Source organism: Canis aureus, chromosome 5 (assembly GCF_053574225.1).
Source record: "Canis aureus isolate CA01 chromosome 5, VMU_Caureus_v.1.0, whole genome shotgun sequence".
Classification (NCBI taxonomy): domain Eukaryota; kingdom Metazoa; phylum Chordata; class Mammalia; order Carnivora; family Canidae; genus Canis; species Canis aureus.
Window position 1 is genome coordinate 38,775,252 of NC_135615.1, and position 25,441 is coordinate 38,800,692.

Below are 25,441 nucleotides of genomic sequence, written 5' to 3' on the forward strand. Positions count from 1 at the left end.
GCTACAGAAGAAAGTGAGGCCTGCACAGTCAAAATGAGGCAGCACTTTCTCCCAGAACTCAAGGCAGAGTCAAGTGTGAGCAGCTATTAAGCTAATAAGAGAGTAACTCCTCCCTCAGCTGACAAACCTTACTGTCTTACATTATAGTTGTTTTTTCGTCTGTTCTTGTCAAATACATTGGGAATTCTTGAAGTTAGGAACTTTGGCAAATGCTAAATTTATTCCATTTATTGTGTTTGATCATGCTGTATGTTCAGTTACTTGCCTTTGCTGGATTATTTGAGAAAAAAAGCCATATTCTTCATATTTAATCTCCTGTATTATATGAATTCCATCTGCTATGTGAATCTACCAGAGAGAAGACTGGAGACAGGATTGGGGAATTTACAGTGTGTTGAGTCTTATTGAATCTGTCTGTTGCTCTGTTCCCATTCTCCTTTGCAAATGTGGTAGGCATCTAAAGGAAACTCATAAATCAGTGGTTAAGAAGGCTTCTTGTGCTATGTCGGATCTATAAAGAAGCTTGGCACAACATAAAGGAACAGAGCAAGTCCTGCTACCCCAGAGGCAGTACACTTCGGTGGCCAGAGCCCAGGGCATAGAGCCAGGGGACCGGGTCTGAATCTTAGCCCTGTCACTTACAGGCAAGCCTCAAATTGGCCCCGGGTTTCCACATCTGTGAAATAGGAATCGTATTGTGTCTCTTGGCTTGTTGGGTAAGTTAAATGAGAGTTATTACTTTAGTCACTCAGTTATTTCATGAATACTTAACAGACACTATTTTAGGCAGTGGAGACAGATCAGTAAACAAAATGGACAAAAATCCTGGCCCTTGTAGAATTCATATCCTAGAAATGTACTGTACATAATGGCATTAAGAAGGGGTTTCATTCACTTAGTCTGTGGATTTCTGGTGAACTCATGCAATGGGTTTTTACTGTATATTTCCATGAGAATGCATGTTACAACCATAGGTAATTAGGACCATTATGAGGTTTCACGTCTGAATTGAGAATGGCCCATTAAGTAAGACATTTATGCATCCTTGCTAAATCCCACTATGTTTAGGAAGTCTGTTTCACTGGAATTGGATTGCTGTCATTTTCACCTCTATAAAGTGCTTGGATCAAACATTCCAGCAGTCAGCTGAGGCTCAGGACTACAGGTGGTATTGTGGCTGGGTGATTTCCACGTTGGTTTCTCAGTCATTGGTCTTTGCACTATCCGTGATTTAATGTGGTTTTATGGAGTTGCTAAGATGTTTGTTTGTATAATTTGTAGCAATAAGTCAAAGGGCTGGTGTGACCAGTTAAGAATCACAAGTGGTGTTTTAGTGAGTAATTTGAACCTTTCCTCTCCAAACTTTTGATCAACTACCCATCAAACAACAAAATGACAGATTTAAGGTTTCAGTTCCTCATTTTTTCATTGCCTTCCCTCTGGGGCTTTTTCTTAGAGCATCAAAATGCCCAAAATCCATGAAAAGAGAGAAGGCAGGCCTAGAAAGCAAATCTCAGAGGAACTGCAGTGCTGCTGGTAATTGCGTGCCCTCTCCTGAGAGGTGTATGTCCAGACCCATCCTCCATCCACTATCCTATTTCTGATGCAGTGCTTCTCTGAGTCTCCAATGGCACACAGCCCATTTAGTTAAAAATGTAAACAGGAAATTGTTTTCTGGCTGAATGGCCCGTGTGGCCCAGAAAAAATGGTCATTTTTGCTGAGACATAACTTTAAAAACACTCACACAGCAGTGGAAGCTGAAGGCCTCATAGAAGCCAGCCCTGTCCCAGATGTCTGGTGCTAGGATATGAGTGAGAATGCACGTATGTGGGCCCAGGGCATCTTTCACCAGTGGGCAAGGACACAGAGGACACCATCGAAGAAGCTCCCATGACCTAGAAAGCAGCTGTTCTGCAGGGCAAAGAGACTCCTCAATGCTCCAAGGAATTGCAGAACAGGTGCTACTTGGAAGACACCAAGGTCTGGTCTGGAGAAATATGATTTGGCATTGACGACACAGCCTGGATTTTGGTGCTCCTCGTCTGCTCCAGCTCCCCATCATTTGGCCTCCCATGAACCTCGTGCTCCCATTGTGGTTTCCCTGTGTGCTGACAAGTTTTCTGATTGTTCTGTCTTGCAGCCCCCCGAATCCAAGCCCAACTTCACCCCTCTCGCCATCTTGGCCCATGTTTTCGGCGCCATCCAGCCCTATGCCCACCTCATCCACGTCCAGCGACTCATCCCCCATCAGGTCTGTTGCAGGGTTTGTTTGGTTTTCTGTTGCTGCTGTTGCTCTCTCATTGGCTTGGTCCTCTCTTCATGCAGTGTTCAGCCTCCTCGTCAACTTTGTTCCCTGCCATCCAAACCTGCACTTGCTTTTTGACAGGCCAGAAGAAGCAGTTCATGAAGACTCCAGGTAAAATCGCGGATGATGACTGATCCATTCCTGTTTATCCAAAGCTGGTCAGGGACAGTGGGGGTGACTAGCCTCTGTCCTCCTGTGATTCCAGCCTAAGAGACCAAAGCCAGGAGGGACCATGTGCATGAACCAGTATGGCATTCTCCACGTCTTTCTGAACCCTTCCTCCAATTTGTGAATGAATCTGTGATGCCTGGAGTTTGGGGAAAGAGTGCCTCCTGGACGGGCTTCTGTTTGGATCATTCTCTGAATCATAGAGCTTTCTCTGTGCTTTGGTATAAGATAATACCAGAGGGAACAGTGCTGAGACACGCACTGGCCTTTTCTTCCCTCATTTATATCAGATAGCATCAGGCAACGTTTATTTGTGGGATTGGACTATTGGCCATGAGCCAATAGTTGCTAAGACCAGAGACATGAGAGAGAGAGAGATGAATGTAACAGAACAAAGGATGGAGATGTGAGGCGATTTCTCTTTAAATCCTCATCACTGCCCCCCCTTGCCCTCTGTGTGCTCTGATCTCCATGTGTCATGGACCCTTAGCACTTTGCGGAATAGATATCACCTCTTTCTGAGAGTTGATCTAATTCCTCTCCTCTGGTTTGAGGATATATAGACTTAGTTCTTTGCACTTCTTTAGAGAAAAGAAGCTATTTAAATCCAAGAAAAGAATTAATTAATGAAGATCTTCTGCAGAATCTCTCTTTTTTTTATTTTTTTATTGGAGTTCAATTTGCCAACATATAGCATAACACCCAATGCTCATCTTGCCAAGTGCCCCCTTCAGTGCCCATCACTGCAGAATCTCTTATGTAGATCCTAAGCCTCTGTCTCTTCTCAAATTTAGTCTCTGCTTGCAGACAACCAAAATGTAGAGCCCAACTAGAAAGTATCATGAGCATTTGGAGCCTTGACAGTGTTTCCTTGTCCATCTTTTTCTCAGAGCTGTTTTTTTTTGTTTTTTGTTTTTTTCTGATCAGTGGGTCCAGGAGAGAGGTTTAAATAAATTATAACACTGAATCTCACTTTTAAACAAAGAAAACCCATGTGATGTATATATACAGATGCATATATTACTTTATTCTCTTCCAGGTACTTTCTAGTCTATCACTTCGTCCTATCCTCATGTGAGAATGAGTGGAGAAATGGCCTGAACCCTCTTACAAAGAAAGAAAACTAAGGCACAGAGAGTTGACTGCACAGTCACACCACTGGATGAGAGCCCACCCAGAAATCAGGACCTTTTGTCCTCAAGTTAGCACTCTTTCCTCCAAACATATGGGTGCTGCCAAACATAAGGTTCCATGCCATTCCCAGCCCCAGAGCCTAGCATGCTCTTCCTGGTTTCCTATCTAGCTTTGGACTGGAGGGTAGGAAAGGTAGCTTTTCCATATCCTCCTTTATCCTCACCTGGAAATAAGGTTAAAATTCAGATCATATTTTTTCTGACATTCAAGTTATTGCCTCATTTCTTAGACATATTTTGGGCACATTGGGAGACCTTAACTTTCTAGGACACAAGTTATAGCATGGATCTAACCAGAGTGGTTCGATCACTCATTGCCGCATGAAGACCTGAACCAGAGCAATATGTCTCACTACTCATAAGACAGACTTGGTCATTAGCAGAATGTGTTTCCTTCATTTTGAACAAAGGGAAGTAAAATCTTCAAAACACTGGTCCCTTGAACGGAATGGGCTGGGGGACTCAGGATGATGGAATCATTCAGGTAAAAACAACATATTCTTTGCTTTGAGGGTATTCACTTTTTTATGTCTCTGAGTTTGGAGGCCTGTTGCCTGTCCAGTATCCAATTCTGTACTCCCTTCCATCACCCAAGATACTTTCAGGTATTTTTTTCTTTAGCTACCCTTTTCCATCTCCCAAAGCATTTCATGATTGGCAGTAGACGGTGGTAATAGGATCTGCTACCCCAGTAGGTTTGGGGTTATGGTTATTCAGTACTGCCCACTCTGGCCATCATTAAAATAGCACCTTTTTGGATGATGCTGTGCCACAACACTTTAGGAATCTGCCATTTTAAAATAGGAAAGGCAGACTAGGGCTTGGAATCAGCTGTCACAGAAGTCATTCAGTGTGCTGAGGTGAGCACAGATAGAGACCCTACTGGGAGCTAGCCAACAGAGAGAGTTAAAATTCCCTAATTGCCGTTGCAGTACGCAGCCAAGAGGTGGGAGCGTACCTGTTGTTCAGGTCCAATGGGACCTTTCCCCAAAATCCATTTCCAGAGCATGAAACTTCCGATTTCTTTCCCCTGGCAAAGCTTTTAAGAGTAAATACTTGATTAGACCTAATAAATGGTCCTGTGAACTTCTACGTAGTATCTTCTCTAGAAATGACTCCCTCTCCCCTCTTCCAGGCATTTTTAGTGCTTGTTAGTTCAAGCTCAGGAAGGAAGAGGCCTGTGATAGCATAGCAGAGGAAGGGTTGTAGAGCCATATTCCCTTCACACTTCCCCTTCCTAGAGAAGCTCCCAGCCCCTAAACCATAACTTTTATTTACATAGTGGCCCCTGAGAGTTGGGCCTAAATGATCAAGCTGTTGCATCCTGCCAGTCTGGCTGGCCCCACCTCCCTATGGTGTCATCTGATGGAGAGTGGATCCTCATTTTGCAAGGTCTGCAAGGACATTTGAGGGAAGCTCCTCTGAGTGCTTTCCTGGCCTTCTGCCATGCTCAGAGGCGAAAATTAAAAATGAACCAGCAGAAGGCTCCAAACTTGTTCATGTCCTTGAAGGCCAGCTGAGGTCTGAAGGGCACTGTTTCAGGAGCAGCTGAAGGCACCTCAGGCTCTCTGTGACCAGTGTTGAGATACACGGCAGAGAATGGGGAGCAAGAGAGCCAAGGATGCTTGGTGGGGATTTTTTATTTTTCAGTCAGAGCCAAAGCCTACAAACACAACCCCTGTGCCAACAAGATCTATTTTGGTAGGAACCCTACCTAAAGCAAACTGCTGGGGCTTTTGAGAGCAAATATGGCATACGACACTGGATGTATTGGGCTGACAAACTTTTAAAAAGATAAGACTTTGCCCTGGATAGAGATGCCAGATTTAGCAAATGTTTAGCAAATAAAATGAAAATACAGACTATTCAGTTACATTTGAATTGTAGATAAATGGCAAATGATTTTTCATGTAGATAAATGGCAAATGATTTTTCTTACTATAAGTGCATCCCATAATTTTTGGATATACTTCTACTACAAAAAGCATTTCTCATTGATCTGAAATTCTAATTTAACTAGGTGCCTTATATTTTATTTGGCAGCCCTAGTCCTGGGGAACAAGAATAGGAGGAGTTCTCAGGGGAAAAGGCCCTCTTGTAGAGGTCAGTCCCCTGCTAATCTGAGGATAAAAAAAAAGCAAGGCCTTTTTCTGATCTTTTTTTTTTTCTTTTTAATGGGTTATTTTATTGTCACTTTATTCAATTCCAAAATCCTAACAATAGTGAAAAATGTATTCCTCTTGAATAATAAATTTTGGTGCCCAAGACAATTCCCTCTGCTTTATTCCTGCCAGATACCCCACTTGGCTTGCCTGGTTTGCCCATTTTGTCCCATTCCCTTTATTTAAGGAAGTTAATAAGTAACCTCTATGAAAATCCAGCTGGAAGAGCCTTGCCTCAGATGATCTTTCCCTCACCTTTGATTTTTCTTTTCCCTGGTCTGTGCTCTCCACCCACTGCTGTGCCCTGACCTCACAGGACAGTGACCCTGGCTAATGTCAGATGGATTGCTTTTCCACCTTTCAGACTCTACTTACCTGGAAGTGTGGGGTTTGGGCCACTTTATCACTTTTTTACTACCAGGCAACTCTTCCTCTCAGCTCCCACTCCCTCAAAAACAAAACCAAACTTTTTTGCCCTCCATGAAAAGTTGCATAGTGGATGTTTGGCCCTTGCTGACAACATGCAGACTTGGTTTAGTGAGATCATGGAATATGCCCCTGGTGCAGAACTTTATTTTGACTTTAATGACAGTTATCCCAGAAGAGCTATTTTCCACTTGAAGCTGATGAATTCTAATGGCTCTTCTTTCCTTCATTCCGAGCAGATCCACTTCATTTTTTCCCACTTTTCTCCCACCTGGTCATCATCTATTAGCCATTAGAAGACCAGAGAAAAGAACAGTAAACTATGCTCAGCAACAAATTCTGGATAATCATTTATTGTGATCATTGTGCACAACAGAACTTTTAACTTCTAAACTATCTTTCCTTCAGTTTTCATGGAGCCAAGACTATAAATTCTAGATGCCTGGTTGTAGTATAAGTGTCCATCCATCCATCCATGGCTCCTCTTTCCCAAAAGGAAGCTGAATTTGGTGACTCATAGAAATACACAGTTTCGGGGATCCCTGGGTGGCGCAGCGGTTTGGCGCCTGCCTTTGGCCCAGGGCGCGATCCTGGAGACCCGGGATCAAATCCCACGTCAGGCTCCCAGTGCATGGAGCCTGCTTCTCCCTCTGCCTATGTCTCTGCCTCTCTCTCTCTCTGTGTGACTATCATAAATAAATAAAAATTAAAAAAGAAAAAAAAAAAAAAGAAATACACAGTTTCCATAATGACCCAAGACCCTTGCCTCTTCTGATTTTGTCTGGGCTTTTTTTAAAACAGCCCTTCCTCAGCTAAATCTCATTTGGCCACTAGAAATCAGTATGCCACAGGGTGTTTAGCAACACTGGCTCCTGGAGGCTTTCTGGTAGTCAGATGAAACTAAAGTAAATAATATATCCCTGGAATAATTGTTTAACCCAGATGACCTATTTGCTCTTTTGTTACTCTGTCCTGGAGCCCCTACATGTGCTTCCTCAGAGGGCTGAAAGGTAGAAGAGATTACTTTTAGCAAATAAAGTGCCAGCTTTTGACCATTAAATGTCATTTGTCTTAAGACCCTTGGAGTCCGCAGATCGTTTGGAACTATTTGGATATCAAAGCAAAAATTGATTGAAGCTAATTACCAGTTCTTACAGTTTAATCTTTAGAATGTGGCTTAGCAATTAGCAGTCTGTGGCCTTTAGGTCAAGTCCAGCCTACCACCTGTTTCTTTTAAGTAACGTTTTGATGGAACATAGCCACACAAATTCATTTACGTGTTGTCTCTGGCTGGTTTTATGCCACAAGGCAGAGCTGAGTAATTGTAACAGAGACCATATAGCCCACAAAGCCTAGAATATTCACTGTTAGGCCATTTCCAGCAAGAGTTTACCAGCCCCTGCTCTAGAATGGTGGCTCTTAGCCCTGGCTGCACACTAGAGTCACTTTGAAAGCTTTTCTTTTCTTCCTTTTTTTAAAAAGATTTTATTTATTTATTCATGAGGGACAGAGACGTAGACAGAGGAAGAAGCAGGCTCCCCACAGGGAGCCTGATGTGGGACTTAATCCCAGGACCCCAGGAATCACCACCTGAGCTGAAGGCAGATGTTCAACCACTGAGCCACCCACGCATCCCACTTTGAGAGCTTTTCAAAAACAATTTTGATGTACATATATGTCATGTTCCCTCTCCCTTCTTCCTCCCCACACTCCCCACACATGTTCACATAAGTGCTCACACGCAGAATTTGTCTATCCCCTGCCCTACCCTGGGGGTCCGGGAGTTCCAGCTCTGGAATCCTGCTCCACTAGCACAATGAAAAATAAGTAACATCTGGGAGAGCGAATGTCAGCCCATGGCCTAGAGCCGAAACATGGCTTTGTTAGAATTTCTCCTTTTTGACTCACTGAGCATTGCCAGTTTTCAGCAAGGTCTGTTACGAGTGTTCTCCAGAGCAACTAGGAAGCTCTTTCCTGCCCCCACCTCCCTTTTTCCAAACTACTCCTGCTCCAAAAATGGGTCCCAGCCGGCATTCCCACTGTTCAGGTATTGTAACTCCTAAGCAAAGTTTCACATGGCACAAGGTGACCCCACAAGAAGTGTGGTTTCTCCGGGCTTATGGCTTTTCTCTGAATAATTCTCATTTTTCTCTAGTGACCTTTGCAAGTTTTCCACCTCATGTTTTGCCATCTGGCTGCCTTGTCAGGCTGTTGCCGCAAGAGGCAACTAAGTGGCTTGCAGGGAAGGGGAAGAAGAGAGATTAAATATCTGGGGCTTTCAGAAGGTTTAAAAATACTGCTAAATAAACTCCTGTTTTCACACAGCACACCGTTCCGGAAGGCAAAAGCCTTATATGCCTGCAAAGCTGAACATGACTCAGAACTCTCGTTCACAGCAGGCACGGTCTTCGACAATGGTGAGTTCTTACCCCTTGCAGAGATATGGGAGGGTTGGGGGAGGAAATAAACTGTAGCTTTCAAGGTTCCTACCTTGATACTACTATAATATATATATATATATTCTCACTTGAATGGATAAAACTGAGAAGAAGTATGTGTGTGTACGTGTGTGCATGCTTATGTGGTGGGGTGTTTCCCCCAAAATAAGAGAGTAGCAGCAGGACTTCTGGAGTCACTGTCAAGAGTGGACAGTGTACTGAAGTCTTTGACAGGCACAGCCTCATGAGGTGTATGGGACAGTAAGAGTATTGTGTACCTGGACAGGACTCAGCCCAGCACTTGGCAGTGGCATTGAGAATCTGGGGGTAGGACAGAGGGAAGGAAACAACAGAGCAGAGGGATTCTGCAAGTGGTCAGCTCTGTGGGAGACGGAGGCCCAGGTTCTGTGTCTCTTTACCTCTTGGGTTCAGGGTCATTCACTCTTCATAGCAGGTAAGGCTTATTCCCAGGATAGCAGGGCCCTGGACCACTTTGGGTCAGTGAGCCTCCCTGCAGCTCTGCTTGTCCTTTATGTAACTGTTGGGAGTGTAGAGTAGACTCCCTCAATCCCATCTCCCTGCAGACTCCCAGCTGTCCTGCTCAAGTATCCTGGCTTGAAAATGGATTTGTGGCACCTGCACTGTAGAAGTGGAAGCTAGTACTTACTTGATATACCTTTATCTTGTTCTTTTGTTTGTTTTCCTCCCTAAAAAAAAAAAAGAGAGAGAGAGAGAGAGAGGTAGTATTTTTTAAGTGACTATTGATGTCATCATTTGTCACAACTTACCATTTACCCAAGAGAAAAAGCAGGATTCTGGGAAAAAAACAGAGTCTCTCTGATAGCTGAGGTTTTGGTCAGATGAAGATCTCCTTTGGGGTTAATCTTTCTGGATCCTTGGGTGAAAGGCTCTGTTTGTTTTGCCCAAAGGAGAAACCCAAAGCACAGCTGCCTGATTTCAGGAAGTGGACATTTGCTAGGGCTGCCTTCTTACCTCGGGGTGGGGTGGTGGCAAAGTTCCTGAGCTGGGCTGAGTACATCTTGCCCAAGTACTCCCCTTCAGGGCTGAGTGCCCCACTTTGGCCTAAGTCATACCTCCTACCACCTGCCTGAGAGCCAGAAATACAGGGCAGCCAAGTCCCCCACCTAGCGCTAGAGCGCCTGAGCTCCAGATTCAGGCCACCAAGGCACAAGTCCTGGCTCAACTGCTTGCTTCTTTGTGAACTCCAGCAGTGACAACCTCTCCGTGCCTCAGTTCTGTCCTCTGTCACATAAAAATAAGAGGGTTGTGAGGGAGAATTGCAGTGGTGCACATCATGTATTTAGGATAGTACTCAACACATAGGAAGCATTGAGTTTTATTATTATCATGATGATGATTGCCATCATTATGACCATCTTAGAGCCTGATGTTCTCAGAGTTCACAGTGACCCTTTTACATTTGTCCCTGATATAACGCAGGCCTGGCTCTTGGCTGGGCAGTAGGTACTGCCTCTCTGAGTCCTGGCTATCTTTAGCGGCCTCTCAGCCAGAGCAGAGATAGACTCCTGAGGACAGCCTTGAGTGCATCCCCATGCGAAGGGACAGCCCCTGCGTGCCCAGCCCCTGCATTAAATATTGAAGAGGGAGGTAACAATTAGGCATGGGGAGACAGAATGGGGAACAGATCACAGGGCACCTGGGGGATTCTTGGGTCACACTTGGATCTTCTGAGCCAGCAGGGGCAGGGGTGAGCCCATAACTGTATATGGCCTACTGGGCACAAGTCCTCTTTATGGTTCTCTAAGCCCCAAAAACACTGTCCTTAAACTTTTGCTCCATTAACTTTCATGTGGGTGCTTTACATATCCAAGTGCACAAACAGCCAGCCCAGCTGCCTCTCCCATCAGCAACTGGAACATTCAGGCCCTGGCAGACCTGAGGTGAAGTGGGTCCACAGAAGGCTGTCCAGAGCCATGTCACTGACAAGTGTGCTCTGCCTGAAGAGGCCCATGTGGTGGAGTCCCAGCCACAGACTTCACAGCAGCAAACCTGCATGGGCTGCATGCCAGGCTTCTGTGCCCTACTCTGTCAGCAGGGGCAGGGCTTCTGCCTGTAGATGAGCAGGATTTGAGACATTCCCACCTTTACAGGTGAATCCAGAATTCAAAGTCTGTCTTTAAACCCCAGTTCCCTGCTCCTGTGGGCAAATTGTCATGTTCCTATCAGCTATTCACTGTGACTGCACAAAGAACTCCTGATCTTAGGTGCAAACTTAGTCTACACTCTCAAAAGGTATGTGTATGTATGTGTATCTTGTTTGCAACTCCTCTTTTTGAGTGCAGCCTTCTTCCATTTTTTTTTCCAAACAACTTTATTGAGATACCCACATACCATACAATTTACCCACTTAAACTGTACAATTCCATGGTTCTTTGTATATTCAGAGTTTTGCAACCATCGCTACTAATTCCAAAATATCTTCATCACCCCCAAAAGAAACCCTATATGCTTTCGCAGCCGTGTTCCATTTACCCCCAGTCCTGCTCTATTAAACCTGGGGAACCACTAATCTACTTGCTGTCATCATCAATTTGTCTGCTCTGGATATTTCATATAAATGGAATTATACAGCATACGATCCTTGTGACTGGCTGCTTCCACCTTATTAGCACGGTATCTTCAAGGTTCATCCCTGCTGGACTATGCATCTGGACTGCTTTCCTTTTTATTTCTGAGTACTCTTCCATTGTGTAGATATACCATGTTTTATTTATCCATTCATCAGTTGATGCATTTTGATTATTTCCACTTTTTAGCTGTTAAGAGTAATGGTGGCCATAAACCTGCGTGTACAGATTTTTGTGAGCACCTGTGTTTTCTGTTTTCTTGGTGATACACCTGGGTGAGGGCGGGGAGACTACTGGCTCACATGGTAATTCAGTTACAGTGAACTGTTCTCCAAAGAGGTTGCTCTCTAGAGACAGAGAGCACACCATCCCACCTTCTATTTTTAAGTGTCCTTTTTGAAGTAGCTTAAGTAGCCAACCACAAAGATAAGAAATGCAATCTAGGTGATTGTTATCTGCCAAATCCTTTCCTTCCCTGAGGGGTGCTTTGCCTCGTAGGTATGGCGACCGCTCGCACCACACAACTTGGTCATCATCATAAATCCTATAATGATAAAGGAGAGCAGGAAAGAAGTTTGGTTTAGTAAGTCAGAGGACTTACCCAAGCCTTCCTGTGGTCTCTGGGAGTCATGGTAGAGGTCATTGACATTATTAGTCTGTCTTTAACTAGGAATGCCCTTTCAGATTCCCTGAAGAGCAAAAGGCAAGATGAAACCCCAAAGAAAACACCCCATGGTGTTAACTGAACTGCAGTCAAAGAAGGATATGACAAAATTTGAATCCACTTTTTTTTTTAAGATTTATTTATATTAGAGAGCGCACAACCCGAGGGAAAGTGTAGAGGCAGAGAAGGAGAATCCCAGGCAGCCTTCCCACTGAGCGAGGAGCCTGACAATGCTGGGCTTGATCCCACAACTCAGAGAGCACCACCTGAGCCAAAACCAAGAGTCGGACGTTGAACCGACTGAGCCACCCAGGCACCGCATAAATCTGCTTTGTGTGGTGATAGAAAAATGATACATATACCCCATGTCCTCCCTCCTTTCACCTGCATCAGAGAAATCAGGCATTAGGGGAGAAAAAGCCATTAGCACGTTAGACAGCTAGTTTCTTGCTGGAGACATCAGGTAAGGGCTATTTATGTTGGATGCTCTGTAGCTGTCAGATTAAATCATCAGACCAATAGGAAGAAAGTTTCTTAAGGATAGGCTTAAAGTTTGTGTGTGTGTGTGTGTGTGTGTGTGTGTGTGTGTTGTCTTTTTCAGGATCAAGAAGAGTGAATAAGGAAGAGAAAGGAGGAGAGGGACCTTGAGGGGAAACTCTGTTATTTCATAATGATTAATCTCCAGGTCTTTGGATTCCAGGGGCCTGTGCTGCGAATCTGGAGTAGCTGCTCAGTCAGCTTTTGGACTTCGTGCAATGGGGGATGGGTGTGCAATACTCAGAAATAACTCCACTGTCAGCCCATGCCAGTCTACTAGGAAATAGCCTATTTCCCCCAAGAGCACCTCAGATAGTAGCTGGAAAGAGAAATAACTCGTGTTCTCAAAAACATTAGTCATTTTATGGCAGCGTGATCAGTGATACCTGGAAAATTCACGTGCTATTCACTAAAATTGGGTTCTTGAGATACTTTCATCAAGATTTGAGGTTGGCTGGATTCATTCATTCCTAGGGTATGGGGTTCGGCATGAGTGCAAGACAGGGCTGTCCCAGGTTTCCTTTGCAGATAGAGAACATCTCCCAGGGGGCCTCCAAGCTACTCCACTGAGCTACTCCTTTGGAGGGGGGGTATCCTCACTGAAGTCTTTTGGACTCCCCAGCCATCCCTACTGCCAAATCCAAGCATAAGCCCAAGCCACCTGCATCTCTCACTCAGGTACTTCTACCAGCTTCTACATAGTCTTGTCATACCCCCTCTTGTCCCCACAACCCATTCCCTATCAGCAGCCAGAGTGATGTTTGAAAATCACGTCATGTTATTCTACTTCACACTCCGGTGGCCTCCTATTCCTCCCAGAATTATTGATGAGGAGCTCCTGCCCCCACTCCGCCCCTCCTTTCCTCACAGTCTAGCTCCTGCCCCTGGCCCCTCCTTTCCACACTCAATACACTACAGCTTCACAGGCCTTCCCTATGTCCTCAGCTAGAGTCAGCAAACTCAAACTATGACCTGCCTCGTCAATCCAGCCCACTGTCTGTTTTTAAAAATAAAGCTTTATTGGAACATAGCCACACATGACTCTATCTACATATTATCTTTGGAGCTATAATGTACAATTGAGTAGATACACACATTTATGATTTGGGTCTTTGAGAAAAATTTTCAGACCACTGTTCTGAAATCACACCAAGCTTTTCCCCACCTCAGGGCCTTTGCAGTTACCTGGCTATCTCTTTTAGATCATTTAGATTTTAGCTTTTTGAGCTCCCCTCCATACCCATATTCCTAACCGTCTCTCTTCCCTCATCACTACCTAAAATTACATGCTTATTTATTGATATATAGCTCCTATACAAGAGGAAGATCTTTCTGCTTGATCTGTACTATGTGTAAGGTCCCCTAGCACAGTGTCTGGCACAGGGTAGGTGCTTAGTAAATGCTTATTAAATGAGTAAATGTATTCAACTACACAAGAGTCTGTGCCTCTACCAGCCAGTTCTTCTTCCCTTTGGAACAGCCAGGCATTAGAGATCTTAGTCACATGCTTGCTCCTTGTCCACAGTGAAAGAAGGAAAGGAGAAAGCATAAGTTGTGTATACAGGGGTGTATGGAGTATATATGGATGGAGCTGAAAGAAAGTGTTTGGCAGGAAGCTCATCCATGTCAGCAGCAGCTTACATTATATGCTTGCTGGGCAGGAGCGCTGCTTAGGCAACTCACTGAAACACTTTGTGTGTTTATATAGCACATTGGACACTGGTTACAATTCAGAAAGTTGGACATTGGCTCAGTTCAGCTCAACAAGGACTTACAAGCATTGTTGATGTCCAAAGCATTGAGGCAGGCAGAAGCAATAGTGGTTAGACCACCGACTCTGGGGTCAGATGTCCTGGGTTCAGATCTACCTCCATCACCTGCCAGCCGTGTAATTTGGGGCAAGATGCTTAACCTCTCTGAGCCTCAGTTTCTCATCAGTAAAATGAGCATAATAGCAGAACCAACTCTACAGTCATTCTGAAGATGAAAAGAGATGATGCAGGCAAAGCACTTAGCCAAAAGCCTACCACTTGGTATGTACATACATAAGTATTTGTGCATTCTTAGTATGTGCATATGTATTGTTCTTATCCCCAAAGATCAAATTCTCTGGTTGAATAGAGGTATAATGGTATAGAAAAGGGCTTGGTCTCTGTAGAGTCAAACAAGCTGGATTCAAATTCTAGTTCTACCATTGTGATCCTACACAAATAAATTTACCTTTCTGAGTTTTAGTTTTCTCATCTGTAAAGTAGAGATAGTAAAATACAAGCTAGGATCTTTAGGATCAAATAAATTGATAGATGTCTAAAGCGCTGAGCCCATTGGCTGCTTCCTAGTCACTATAATGTTAGCTTCTATCATAATTCTCCAGGCAGAGAGGAGTCAATAGGTGATAGAATACAGATCAAAATGTCCTCAAAAGAGGGGGGGGTGGGGAGCAAAGCTTAACACATTTGAACAGCATTAATAGGACCCGTGAACAATGTGCAGAACATACTGTGAGCATTCCAGGAGTTTGGAGAAAAGAGGGAACAGATAGACTGGATGCCATGCTGGTATTTATGAAGGAGGTAAGGCTTCAACTGAGCCATGAAGTGTGAGAACAGTAAACAGAAGACAACAGAAGTTGGGGTGAGGAGGAGGTTGTTTGATGTTGCCTTCCTCCTCTATCAGTACATGAGAATTTGCATTTTCTTATTACCATCCTCATTACAGAGGCATTTGGCACAGAAAAGTCATAACCCTTGTCTTTCTTTGAATGAGTTAAAAATACAGATCCTTGGGCTTGCTCCTAGAGATTCTGTTTTAAGTGGTATGCCCCACGTCCAGGAATCTGCAGTTTTAATAAGCATCCAAATGACTTGGATGACATGGTCTGGTAGCATGCCTTAATGAACCAGCTTGAAGACCCCCCTGAATCAGCAGTCTAATCTGAGGGCTGCAAGCTCTTGTTTTCAGTTTGGAGGGCCTTCCCTTCTCACTCTTCTGTTACTCAGCAAATTCTATTTTTAATGTTTGTAGACATTACCACCTTAGCACCTGAGCTGTGTTTGAACAGCTGGCCAGGAAGGGAGAATGTCTGAAAGTGAGGGACTTGATGTATCTGGTAGAGTAACAATTCAACTAGGAGCTCTGCTGTTAAGTGGAAGGGGTCATTTTGTTGTTGTTGTTGGTTGGTTGGTTGGTTGGTTGGTTGGTTATTCTTTATAGGCCTTTTATTTTAGGGAGTGAATTTGTTTGTTTGTTTGTTTGTTTGTGTTCTGAACATCTCAGGTTTCCAAAGCTTGGGTGGCTGTTGAGACCAGAACCTTAGCAAGGTTTTGCCAGTAGAGAGCCTTGCTGACCAGTCCAAGTAACTCGTCAAATGACACAGGGTCCCCTGTGTCAGGGTCCCTCAGCCCAGCTGAGTCCTGGCTCCCTCCTGGTTGATTTCTCCATATTGGCCCATGGAACCTCATAGGAATACATTAACAGAGTGAGAGTTTTATTATAACCACTTTATTGGTGCAGAAATTCCAGTGATCTTAACATTGTCATCTAGATGGATGGGCAGAAGGCAGTAGTTTGGGAGCTAGTATCTTAGGGGTGAGTTGGGAGAGTTTCATCATTGATAGGCCAGGTTGCTTTTAAGTTGTGTTGTGTTCTTCCATGGGACTTCTCTTCCAGACTGCTCCTTGTATAGGTGTCATGAATCTGAAGTACATTCACGATTTTGGGTTTATTCCTGAAGCCTAGTGATACAAAATTATGCAAGCATTTTGGAGGCCAACTAATAGATGTTTGACCTTGTTTTTTCCCGAAGAAGCATTTGAGATTACATTGATGTTGCATCTTCTGCAAGCCTCGATGTGTGTCCTTTTGCTACTTCCCTATTGCTTCCTTTTGTTTCTGTTCTTGCTTCTTTCCCTACAAACTGAAACTAGAGTTATATAGTACCAATGGGGGCAGAAATGCTTTTCTAAAACAAGCTCACTTAGCCTAGGAAGGGGAATGGGGGAAAATTCATTCTTTCCAAACAATCTCAGAAAATTGGAGTTTTCCTAATACATTAAGAACAAATACACTGCCTTTCCCATTAAGAGTGATTTGTATATTCCCAGTTCACAAGCATGAATGCCCCCCACCCCATTTCCAGGTCCCATGATTCCTTCTCTCTTTCTTTCTGCTATTAAACTGCAGACTCAGCTGGATTTTATATACTCTTTACAATATCCCAGTAATTTCTGAAGATAGATTGTAGTATCACAGAAATTAGTTTATACTTTTTGGATATTGAAAAATCAAAGAGACAGATTTTTGAAAGTTGCAAGAGAGAGGGGAAGAGGACAGCTTTAAGTCTTGTGTGTAGGAAAGAGGAAAATTCTAGAGAACAGGAAATAAAACTAAGAAAGAGTATGGGTGTTACAGAGAGGGGGCTATTCAAAAGCTATAGAACGCAGGGAAAATCACAAGGAATTTGCAAAGAGGTTAGAAGCAGAGGTTAAGGATTTAAAGGAAAGTGAAATGCCTAATTAGATTAGCAAAATGCATGCTAAGTATCTTTAAAGACTAGCTCTTAGCATTCCTCCATGGGTACTCTACTCAGTAGATAGGCAGTACTGGGTTAGGTAGATGTGTACCATGGATGGATTGGAGGGAGGATGGATGGGTGGATGGATGGATGGATGGATAGGTGGATGGATGGATGGTTAGATAAATTTATGGATGGAGCAATGTAACTGACTTCTAACCTAAAAAGTAGAAATCTGTCACTCCTTTATAGTTTAAACCAATTAACTTCAGAAAGTCTAGGAAACTCCTAAAATTCTGTGCAAAACTCTAACCATCTCTGTTTCTTTTTGTGTTAAAAGAACATTTGGAATAACCTTCATTACAAAGGTTATGTCCCACAAAAAGTTAAGAACCCCTGGTTTAAATAAGTCCTAGAAATGTGTAATATAACAAGCGATTGCACTGATTTGTATTTGTTTTCTCTCTCTCTCTCTCTCTCATATATATCTGCCACCTGCCCTATCTGTAACATCTTCTTTACTTGCTCTCTCTCCCCTCTTCCTGCACAGTTCATCCATCTCAGGAGCCCGGCTGGTTGGAGGGAACTCTGAACGGAAAGACTGGCCTCATACCTGAGAACTACGTGGAGTTCCTCTAACTGTGGGCCCCAGCAGACCTGCTGAGCTTTCCATGGTATCCATGACAACTGCTGATTCCAGTGTTGTAGGCCATTTCTCTTCGCCACTGAGAAATGCAGGGTGACTGACTGTGTTACCACCTGTCAACACAAATGTTTCTATGAACTCTGACCCAACCCCATGATCATGTCAGCTGGCATGTGGTGATGCTGCAAGGAACAGAAGTGAATCAGCAGTGGAAGCCATTTGATTTTGATAACCAAAGGAGAGGCTTGCAAAGCCATTCCTCTCATTTAACGCCCGAAATAGGGAGCATTCATTTTGTTTCAGCAGTCATCCAAACCCCAACCTTCCAAAAAAGGAAGTAAGAAAGATGTAAGTAGTCCTCAAGAGCATGCAGTGTAGTCTAACACAAGAGGAGATAAGTTGTAACAAGGTAGGCTGGGCATTGGCTCTGAGGCTGGGCCCGTTGCTTCTGTTTACAGTAGATACTCTCTCTACCCCATTTCTAAATACTTGAGACCCTCAGTGCTACATAGGCAACTGGGTCTGTCTGTTTGCATGCAGGAGGAAGAGGGGTTATGGCACTGTTTACATAAGATGCAATCTCTCACCATCTCCTAGCAGCCTTGGCCAAGCATCAGCAGAATTCAGCTCCATCCTCTCGTGCAAGAGAACACACACACCCCACATTCCCCCTCCCAAGCTAGGAACTTCTCTGCCACTGAGGGCTGCCATCACCTCGTAACCACGGCAACCCAACCTACTCTGAAACCAAACCAAAAAAATAACAGTCTTTCTGCATGACATATTTTTTTCTCCCCCCTTTTTGGTCATTTTTTTAATGATTTTCCAAAAACCTGAAGCAGAAAGTCAAGGAATGAAAGTGGTCTGCTTGGGGCCAACAGAATAGCGGCTGGAAACTGTTCCCTTTCTGATGAATTTCAGCAGCATCAGGATATATTTGGAGCAAACTCTAGTAACCTCTTGAGATTAAATTACATACAGGCTTAGTATTTCTGTTCTTTATGCAATGGTGTTTGTTCAGTACGCTGCCTCCCCGTGGGTGACTTGCTCACTCATGGTCTCTCATTCCGTGCCCCTTCCCTGTCCCTGCCTGCCTCGAGCCCCTCACTGACCAGCCCCATTGGCAGTGTGCTGGGCTGCTGAGCACTAGTGCCCTGGTGGCTTTCAAGGATGATTCCCAGGCTAACCCTATGGCCTGTAGTTTTAAAGGACATATATGTTCACTGCCACTCAGAAAAAGGGAATTGGAATTGTTTCTCAGGCTTTTGAGGCACAAGACTAATATTGTAAGCCATTATGATTCAGGAGAACACCAAAAGGTTGGGGCATGGAAGGTGGAATGAGTACCTTCTGAGAAAGAGAATTTCCTGGTCCAGAAGGGGCTGGGTCTTACAGAAGACCACCAGGTATGGGGAAGTTGGGCCTGGACATTTCACATGCACTTGACCTTCAGAGGAACAGAGTTCCCAGTATCTTCCACATTCAAATGTCCTTGCAAGAGTGACTCTGGGCAGACAGACTCCAAAATGATGGACTGTCAAGCTCCCCAAGAGCCTCTCAGGATGGCAGGGTCGCTCCAGAGTATTTCCTGCTTCTGGAATTCCTCTTTAGGGAAGTTTAAAGAAGAAAAGAAAAACTTGAATTGTGTTGAATTACTGTATCTTTTACTTTTTTTTTTTTGAAAAGATAAACTTGTAAATAGAGTGATTTGAAATATTGTATAGCAAAGTTTTATATTTGATAATCTTTAAGCTAGTTGCTCCATACATTTAAGCTTTGATTGTTGAGTAGGTGTGTTTAAGAGGGAGACAGAAAGGAGGCAGGTTGAACAGTCAAGGTCATCCCCTCTCTGGCCTGGAGGAAGGAAGACACATTTCTACACACTCTCTGCTGGCTCTCATGGGTGGACATGACACACTGATGGTCTTCAGTCTTCTTTATCCACATGTGTTTTTTAGCTTTTCTTGGGCTTTGAATTTGAAGAAAGAAAGCATTTTCAGGCAATGAATTTTTCAAAGAACTCTTGCTCAGTAGTAAGAAGCTCAGGATTCACATAGGTGGGGCCAGGAGTTAGATTTTTTTTTCATTTTTCTTCTCAGGTGTATTTCTTGGTACCCCAAGATGTCAGGACAGAAGACAATGGGATAGTTGCATGTTCTTCTATCTCACTCCTCTGCGCATCTTCTAAGGCTGTATACTTGAGGCCAAGCTATTTTGTAAATGTTGTGTGTGTATAAGTTCTAGAAAAAAACTGGCTTCTTAGGATTTGGGGTCCTTGGTATGCTGCTGCTTGTTCTTTCCCTAAATATTTCCCTTCTTGTTCATCTCAAATTTCCTATAACCCCAAAATAAAACTCCAAAGAGGGATGTAGGTTGTGCTGTTAGAGCCTTATAGATGGTTTTAAATTTAAAGGAGTTTGCTGTTGTGATTCGGTTCATCAGCTCAAGGATTACACAGCTGTTGTGCAGTTTAACCAGCAGCAAGCAGGACACTACCACTACCAATTCAGGGAATGAGAATTAAGACTGAACAAGACCAAGATAGGACCCAGGAAAGCTGTTACTGAGAATCCAAGAAGGAAGAGAACACACAAACCAGCTACACTTACTCCCTGTAGACTTTGAACAGCTTCGGAACCTGTTCAGTGCGGCTCGAGGTGACAAGCATGCTCTGTGGCACCGTGCTTTCTAAATGGCAAGAACTCCACATGTTATTGTTGTTGTTGTTTTAACACATATGACGTTTTAAATTGTCACCTGCCTTGCTGGTGCCTTGAGTAGAGCTAATGTGGAGGAGCAGAAGGCCCAGGCCCGCATTTTGCGAGCTCCTCCCTGAAGCATAGCTATCGGCACTTAGCCCCAGCTTGACCACTTGGAAGCCTGTCCCTCCCTCCTCAATTGGCCCTGATTTGAAGCCAGAGGGAAAGAGAGCTGCTGCCAACGTGAATTTTTAGGTAGTAGACCCCTTCCCAGCTTCCCTGTGGCCATGCTGGGCCTGTGACAGATGGCTGCTCTGCTTCCTTTTCCCAGCCAGGCTCACCTCCTCATCATTTGCTGCAGAACTGGAGAAACCATGAAGGATGTGAGTCAACAAAGGGAAGGAATTTGAAGACTAACAATAGGTTTTACCCTGTCTACCATCTATGTTCCCCACCTCTAATTCTGCTTGCATAGGGAACTTTAGGGCAAATTAGGAGAATGGACTAGGTGTCAGAATAGAAGACTATGGACCAAGATCCCTGAGCTTTCCTAGGAACCTTGTGTTTCTCTTGTAGGGCCCTGGGATCATGCACTCAGGGTCTGAATCTTTATCTTGGGCATTATGATCATCTCTCATTCCTCCTTCAGGTACTCAAAGGATTCCATAGCTATAGAATTCCATGCTGTGAAAGATAACTTCAAACCCCTGCCCCCAAGCAAGTAAACTGCTCAAGACTGATGATACTCTCTTCTGTTTTCAAAAATCAGTGTGTAGGGATGGACCATGTATAGCACAGCCTTCCTTAGTATCCTATAATTTGGAGCCAGTTTCTTGCTTAGTGTTTTAATATTTCTACAGCCAATACGTGTTTACTTCTGTCAGACCAAACTGTCTTTTTTAATATAATTCTAGTTCGGCTCCTTTTGCTGAGTCCTTTTTTGGACGGAGAGGCAAAGAGGAAAAAAGAATAAGCAATTGAGTATTGGCAGATTGGCTTTATCAGGACAGAGCCATGCTAGTGACAAGAACATTTCAGGCATTTCCAGGACTCCATGGCTATGTGTGCCATGCCTATAGCTCAGAGGGAAGTCCTTCTCTCCTGACAACAGCAAGCTCAGTCACCCCAGAGGTTCTGTCTTGAGCTACAGAGACTGCAGAGGCATCCGTGGTTAAAGGGTAGGGAGACAAATAATCAACTAAAGGTAATGAGATCTCCTATTCATACCTGTTCATTGGCACCTTTCATCCTCTGGCTTCTGTTTCCAAAAGCAAGTCTGGACCAACAGTTTTATAGACACAGGAGTCCCGGGTACAAGAGTGGCCACCATGGTGGCACTTATAGTTTGCCCTAGTACAGAATGTTTTATGAGCAACCATATTACCAAAGTAGATAGCCAGCCTGGAAGAAACCAAATAGCTACCTGACTTTAGAAGGAATGTCCTAGTATTCTATCCCCAGAGTTATCTATCATCTCTGGAAAACTTGACAGTAATCAATTACCTAGACAACCCTGCCCCACATGTCTTTTAAGTCAACTGGGTGTCCTCTCACACACCCTTAGCTGGCGTTTAAAAAATTTATCTCGTGTTCAGATGTGTCTGGCAACCACGCTGCTCGGCTGGGTGCTGAACCACTTCTCTGTAATTGTAGCATCAAAATGACAACAGTAGAGCAATGATCCTTGCACAATCCTACAGCATGCCTGAGACAAGACTCCAACAAGTAATAATTAGCTTTTTTCCTTTCATCGCCTACAGTACTCGTCTAACTAAAGAACTTCACAAAGTAGAGGGAGAGACCATACAGAGAATCCAGATGTCATTCAGAGCCACCAGCCCTTGCTGAAATGTGGTCGTCTTTTGGAAGCCCTTGTATTGGGGGGTGAAAAGTATTGGATGTGTAGCAGTGCTAGGAGTAGAGGGAAGAGACGGGTGAACCACACTGAACAACTGGGGTTGTCTTTTTAAGAGGGACGAATATAGTTCTTAACAGGAAAATCAGTCACACAGAAAAAGTTCACAACTAGTATTTTTACAAAAGTTTTTACAGGACTTTACAAGATTGAAACATCCTTCAAGGAGGAATGCTGTAGCGAGCAAAGACTTGGCACAGTCCTAGACCCATATAAGAGTAGCAGTTACTATGACATGAAAATTGTTTTGAGTGTGATCAGAACCAGAATGTCAGTAATCACCATGTCAGATTTACCTGGAGTGGTCCTGGAGAGGTCAAGACATTCTGCATGTGCCATTTCTACAGAGTTGTCCCAACAGACCCCTATCAGCAACTACCCTGGGAATCCAGGTGCCGGGATCACCCTTGTACCTGTGGGAAGAGGTTCATCTGATGATTCTAAAGTATCTGTGTATTAGTGTGCGTTTGTGTATGTGTATGTGAAGCACACATCTACATGTGTAAAGATACAGACTCTTATATAGAGACCCACAGAAGCTGGCAGCTGCTGAGCCTTTGCAGCCTTTAAGATTTAGAAGTTAGAGAAACAAGAAGCTGTTGATTGACTATCAAAATGATCAAAAGATGTAAATTAAGTGCCATTTTAAAATGTATTTATCATACTGTTACTATCTACAGCTGTATTCCTTATTAACTTATTAAAAGTCGTGTTGAGAAACATCAAACTCCTAAACCTTTAGTAGCGACTACGAGGCTAGTGGTCACAAGCACTCTAAAAGACATTCTGTCCCTATTTTGGAGAAGAAAATATTTGCATGTTTAACTCCTAATTTAGGCTTTGAGTATACTGTAAAAGTGCTGTGTGATATATTATCAATAAAGTACTCAAAAATGGCACTTTAATTTTTTAAAAACCATAAATTATGCACTGTTTTAAACTTCAGTATTGAATATTGACTGGTGTGTGGAATCCAATTCTGTAATTAAAAAATAATTTGTGACTAGAATAGAACTTTTTCCCTGTTTTTAGTAAAATAGTCTTGCCATGTTGAGACTTTAAAAAAAATTAAAATTAAAAAAAAAATGTGCTTTTGTGTCACTAAACATACCTATAAGGAAAATACCATTTCTGTTGAGTGGCCTCTAAAACTTGGCTTTCTTTCATTTGCTTGGTTTATGTGACAATCCTTATGAAACGAGTGGAAGTATGACTTTTGAATTAAATGACTTTTCCATTTGGTGGCACGTTTGTTTCTTGAGTTTCTGATAAGGTTTTGACATGATGCATATTTCTATATTTCTTCAAATAAGAGTCTAAAGACATGCTCCCAGGTCCCAGGTCTGGACTCCTGTGGTTGCTGGTAACAACTGCAGTGCTGATTTTTGACCTGCTGTGGATAGCTTTGCTTTTCTTTAGGAAAGGTCTAATGTTCGTCAACTTGAGGAGCTATCAAGCATGTCAAACAAGCCTCAAGAAGCCCCATTCTACTTAATGTTTCTGACTTTATCTTCCGGAAGATGTAATTGTTTTGATTCTTCTGCATTTGATTTTTGAATCAACTCCTTTATGGAATTTTATTAACACATGTGGGATAATCAAAGAGCCACAACAGTCCCATCACACAGCTGGGTGTGTGCCACAGGTTTGTACATCATTTGTTTAGAACTTGTAACAGGGTCCCAGGCCAGTTCCTGTTACTAAGTCTTCTCATTCATCATGTCCCTTCCAGACATATTCAGAGTTGCAGCCCAGGACCCAGGTTGATAACTGGCTCCTGGCTTCTGTGGCAAGCACAGAGGGCTCAGAAGGAGGGGGCAAGGGGAGGCTCTGGCAGAGGAGGAGGAGAGTGAGGCTCCCCTAAATGCCTGGGCTTGAGGGGGGTGCCCACTTGAATGTGTGGGTCACACGTGAACTGCTTACACAGTGCTCATTTGTCACTTAAGAAGGCATTGGCTTACCCCTGTGAACAGAACAGACTTGCAGCACTCATGCCATCACCGAGCTTATGCCTACCCTGGAATATTCTCCAAGCGTCTGAAGCCCACTACATGCATGAGGTCACATGGCAACTAGGTGAGACCTTCTGAGTGGCACACATATGTATCTGATGTCTACATACCATGAGATATATGGTATGTATCTGTGTATGTCTTTGTCCTTGGCCTTTCCAACAGAGTTTGCCATCACTTCCCCTTTTGTGTCTCTTTAACACAAAAGTTTTCATTTTGATTTTAGTAGCCACTCAGCAGAGCTCAAATTGCATCATACCTTGTGGTTGGTTTGGTGTTTTTCACCTGTTAGCTCTGGCTGCATGATTGGTTATAAGAACACCTCGGTTAGAAATGGGCTTGACTGACACTTGAAATTAGGTAAATAAGCGATTTTCTTAGACCCCAAGCACATTTGATATCTCGGAAATTAAATTAGGGCTTTTCCTTCTCCGGTGTTTCACGGCACCAATGTCATTGTCTTGCCTTGCTTTTACTAACACTAACTAAGCTACAACTAATTGACTAGGCTGGGTTGGGCAGAATTGCCAGACTGCCCCCCCGCCCCCCGCTTGGCACCCAAGGGAGCCTCTAACCATTGCAGTAACTGCTGGGTGGTAGGTGTGTGAGGCGCTTCCCTGGGAAGGTGCAAATAACCGTCTGCAGGGAGGGGCATTCCAACCAGCACTACATCCTTCACAGTGCCACTCTGCACACTCAGTTATCATCAGACAGCACCAAAGCAGGAAGGTTTTAATTTGAAGTGATCAAAACCACAGCCCACTGTATCCCACAGCACTTAGCAACACCTGTCACACCGTTTGTCTCATCTTCACTAATTGACCCCATGAGGCAGGCCCCAGCCTCTTGTTTGCTAAAACCCAGGTAGCTAATAAGCTTTCACAAGGCCAACCAGCAAATTAATCAAGACTTGAATTCATGTGGGGCTTTAGGTACAAAATCCTATCTTAGCCTCCAAGTCTTGGGCCATCCATCAAATTAAATTTTTTTTCTGACACTATGGCTCTCTGTCCTCTTCGCAGTTTTTCTGGTTAGTTATTGGAAAGATTTTTTTTTTCTTAATGAACCTTTTCTGCCTTTTCTGAACCTTTTTCGGTGAAGAAGCTTGCCTTGCCTGTGTTAAATGCGATAAAGGAATGGCAGTAAAGGGTAG

At 43.6% G+C, this 25,441-nt stretch overlaps 1 protein-coding gene across 15 annotated transcripts in view; it reads left to right on the forward strand.

Moving 5' to 3' along the window:
- The window catches only part of ARHGAP26 (Rho GTPase activating protein 26), a 419,433-nt gene extending 395,910 nt beyond the window's left edge, over positions 1–23,523 (forward strand). For 5 of the 15 annotated variants that reach the window (XM_077897671.1, XM_077897681.1, XM_077897684.1 and 2 more), the window contains 4 exons: positions 2,142–2,252; positions 2,388–2,417; positions 8,581–8,672; positions 17,567–23,523. In XM_077897671.1, the coding sequence (XP_077753797.1) occupies positions 2,142–2,252; positions 2,388–2,417; positions 8,581–8,672; positions 17,567–17,655 (322 nt within the window). In that variant the 3' untranslated portion in view covers positions 17,656–23,523. Of the gene's footprint in view, positions 1–2,141; positions 2,418–2,511; positions 3,435–3,513; positions 4,152–8,580; positions 8,673–10,825; positions 13,538–17,566 lie in introns of those variants that run through there. The other 10 variants (XR_013379692.1, XR_013379693.1, XM_077897670.1 and 7 more) reach the window with 10 other exon arrangements.
- The last annotated feature ends 1,918 nt before the right edge of the window (positions 23,524–25,441 follow it).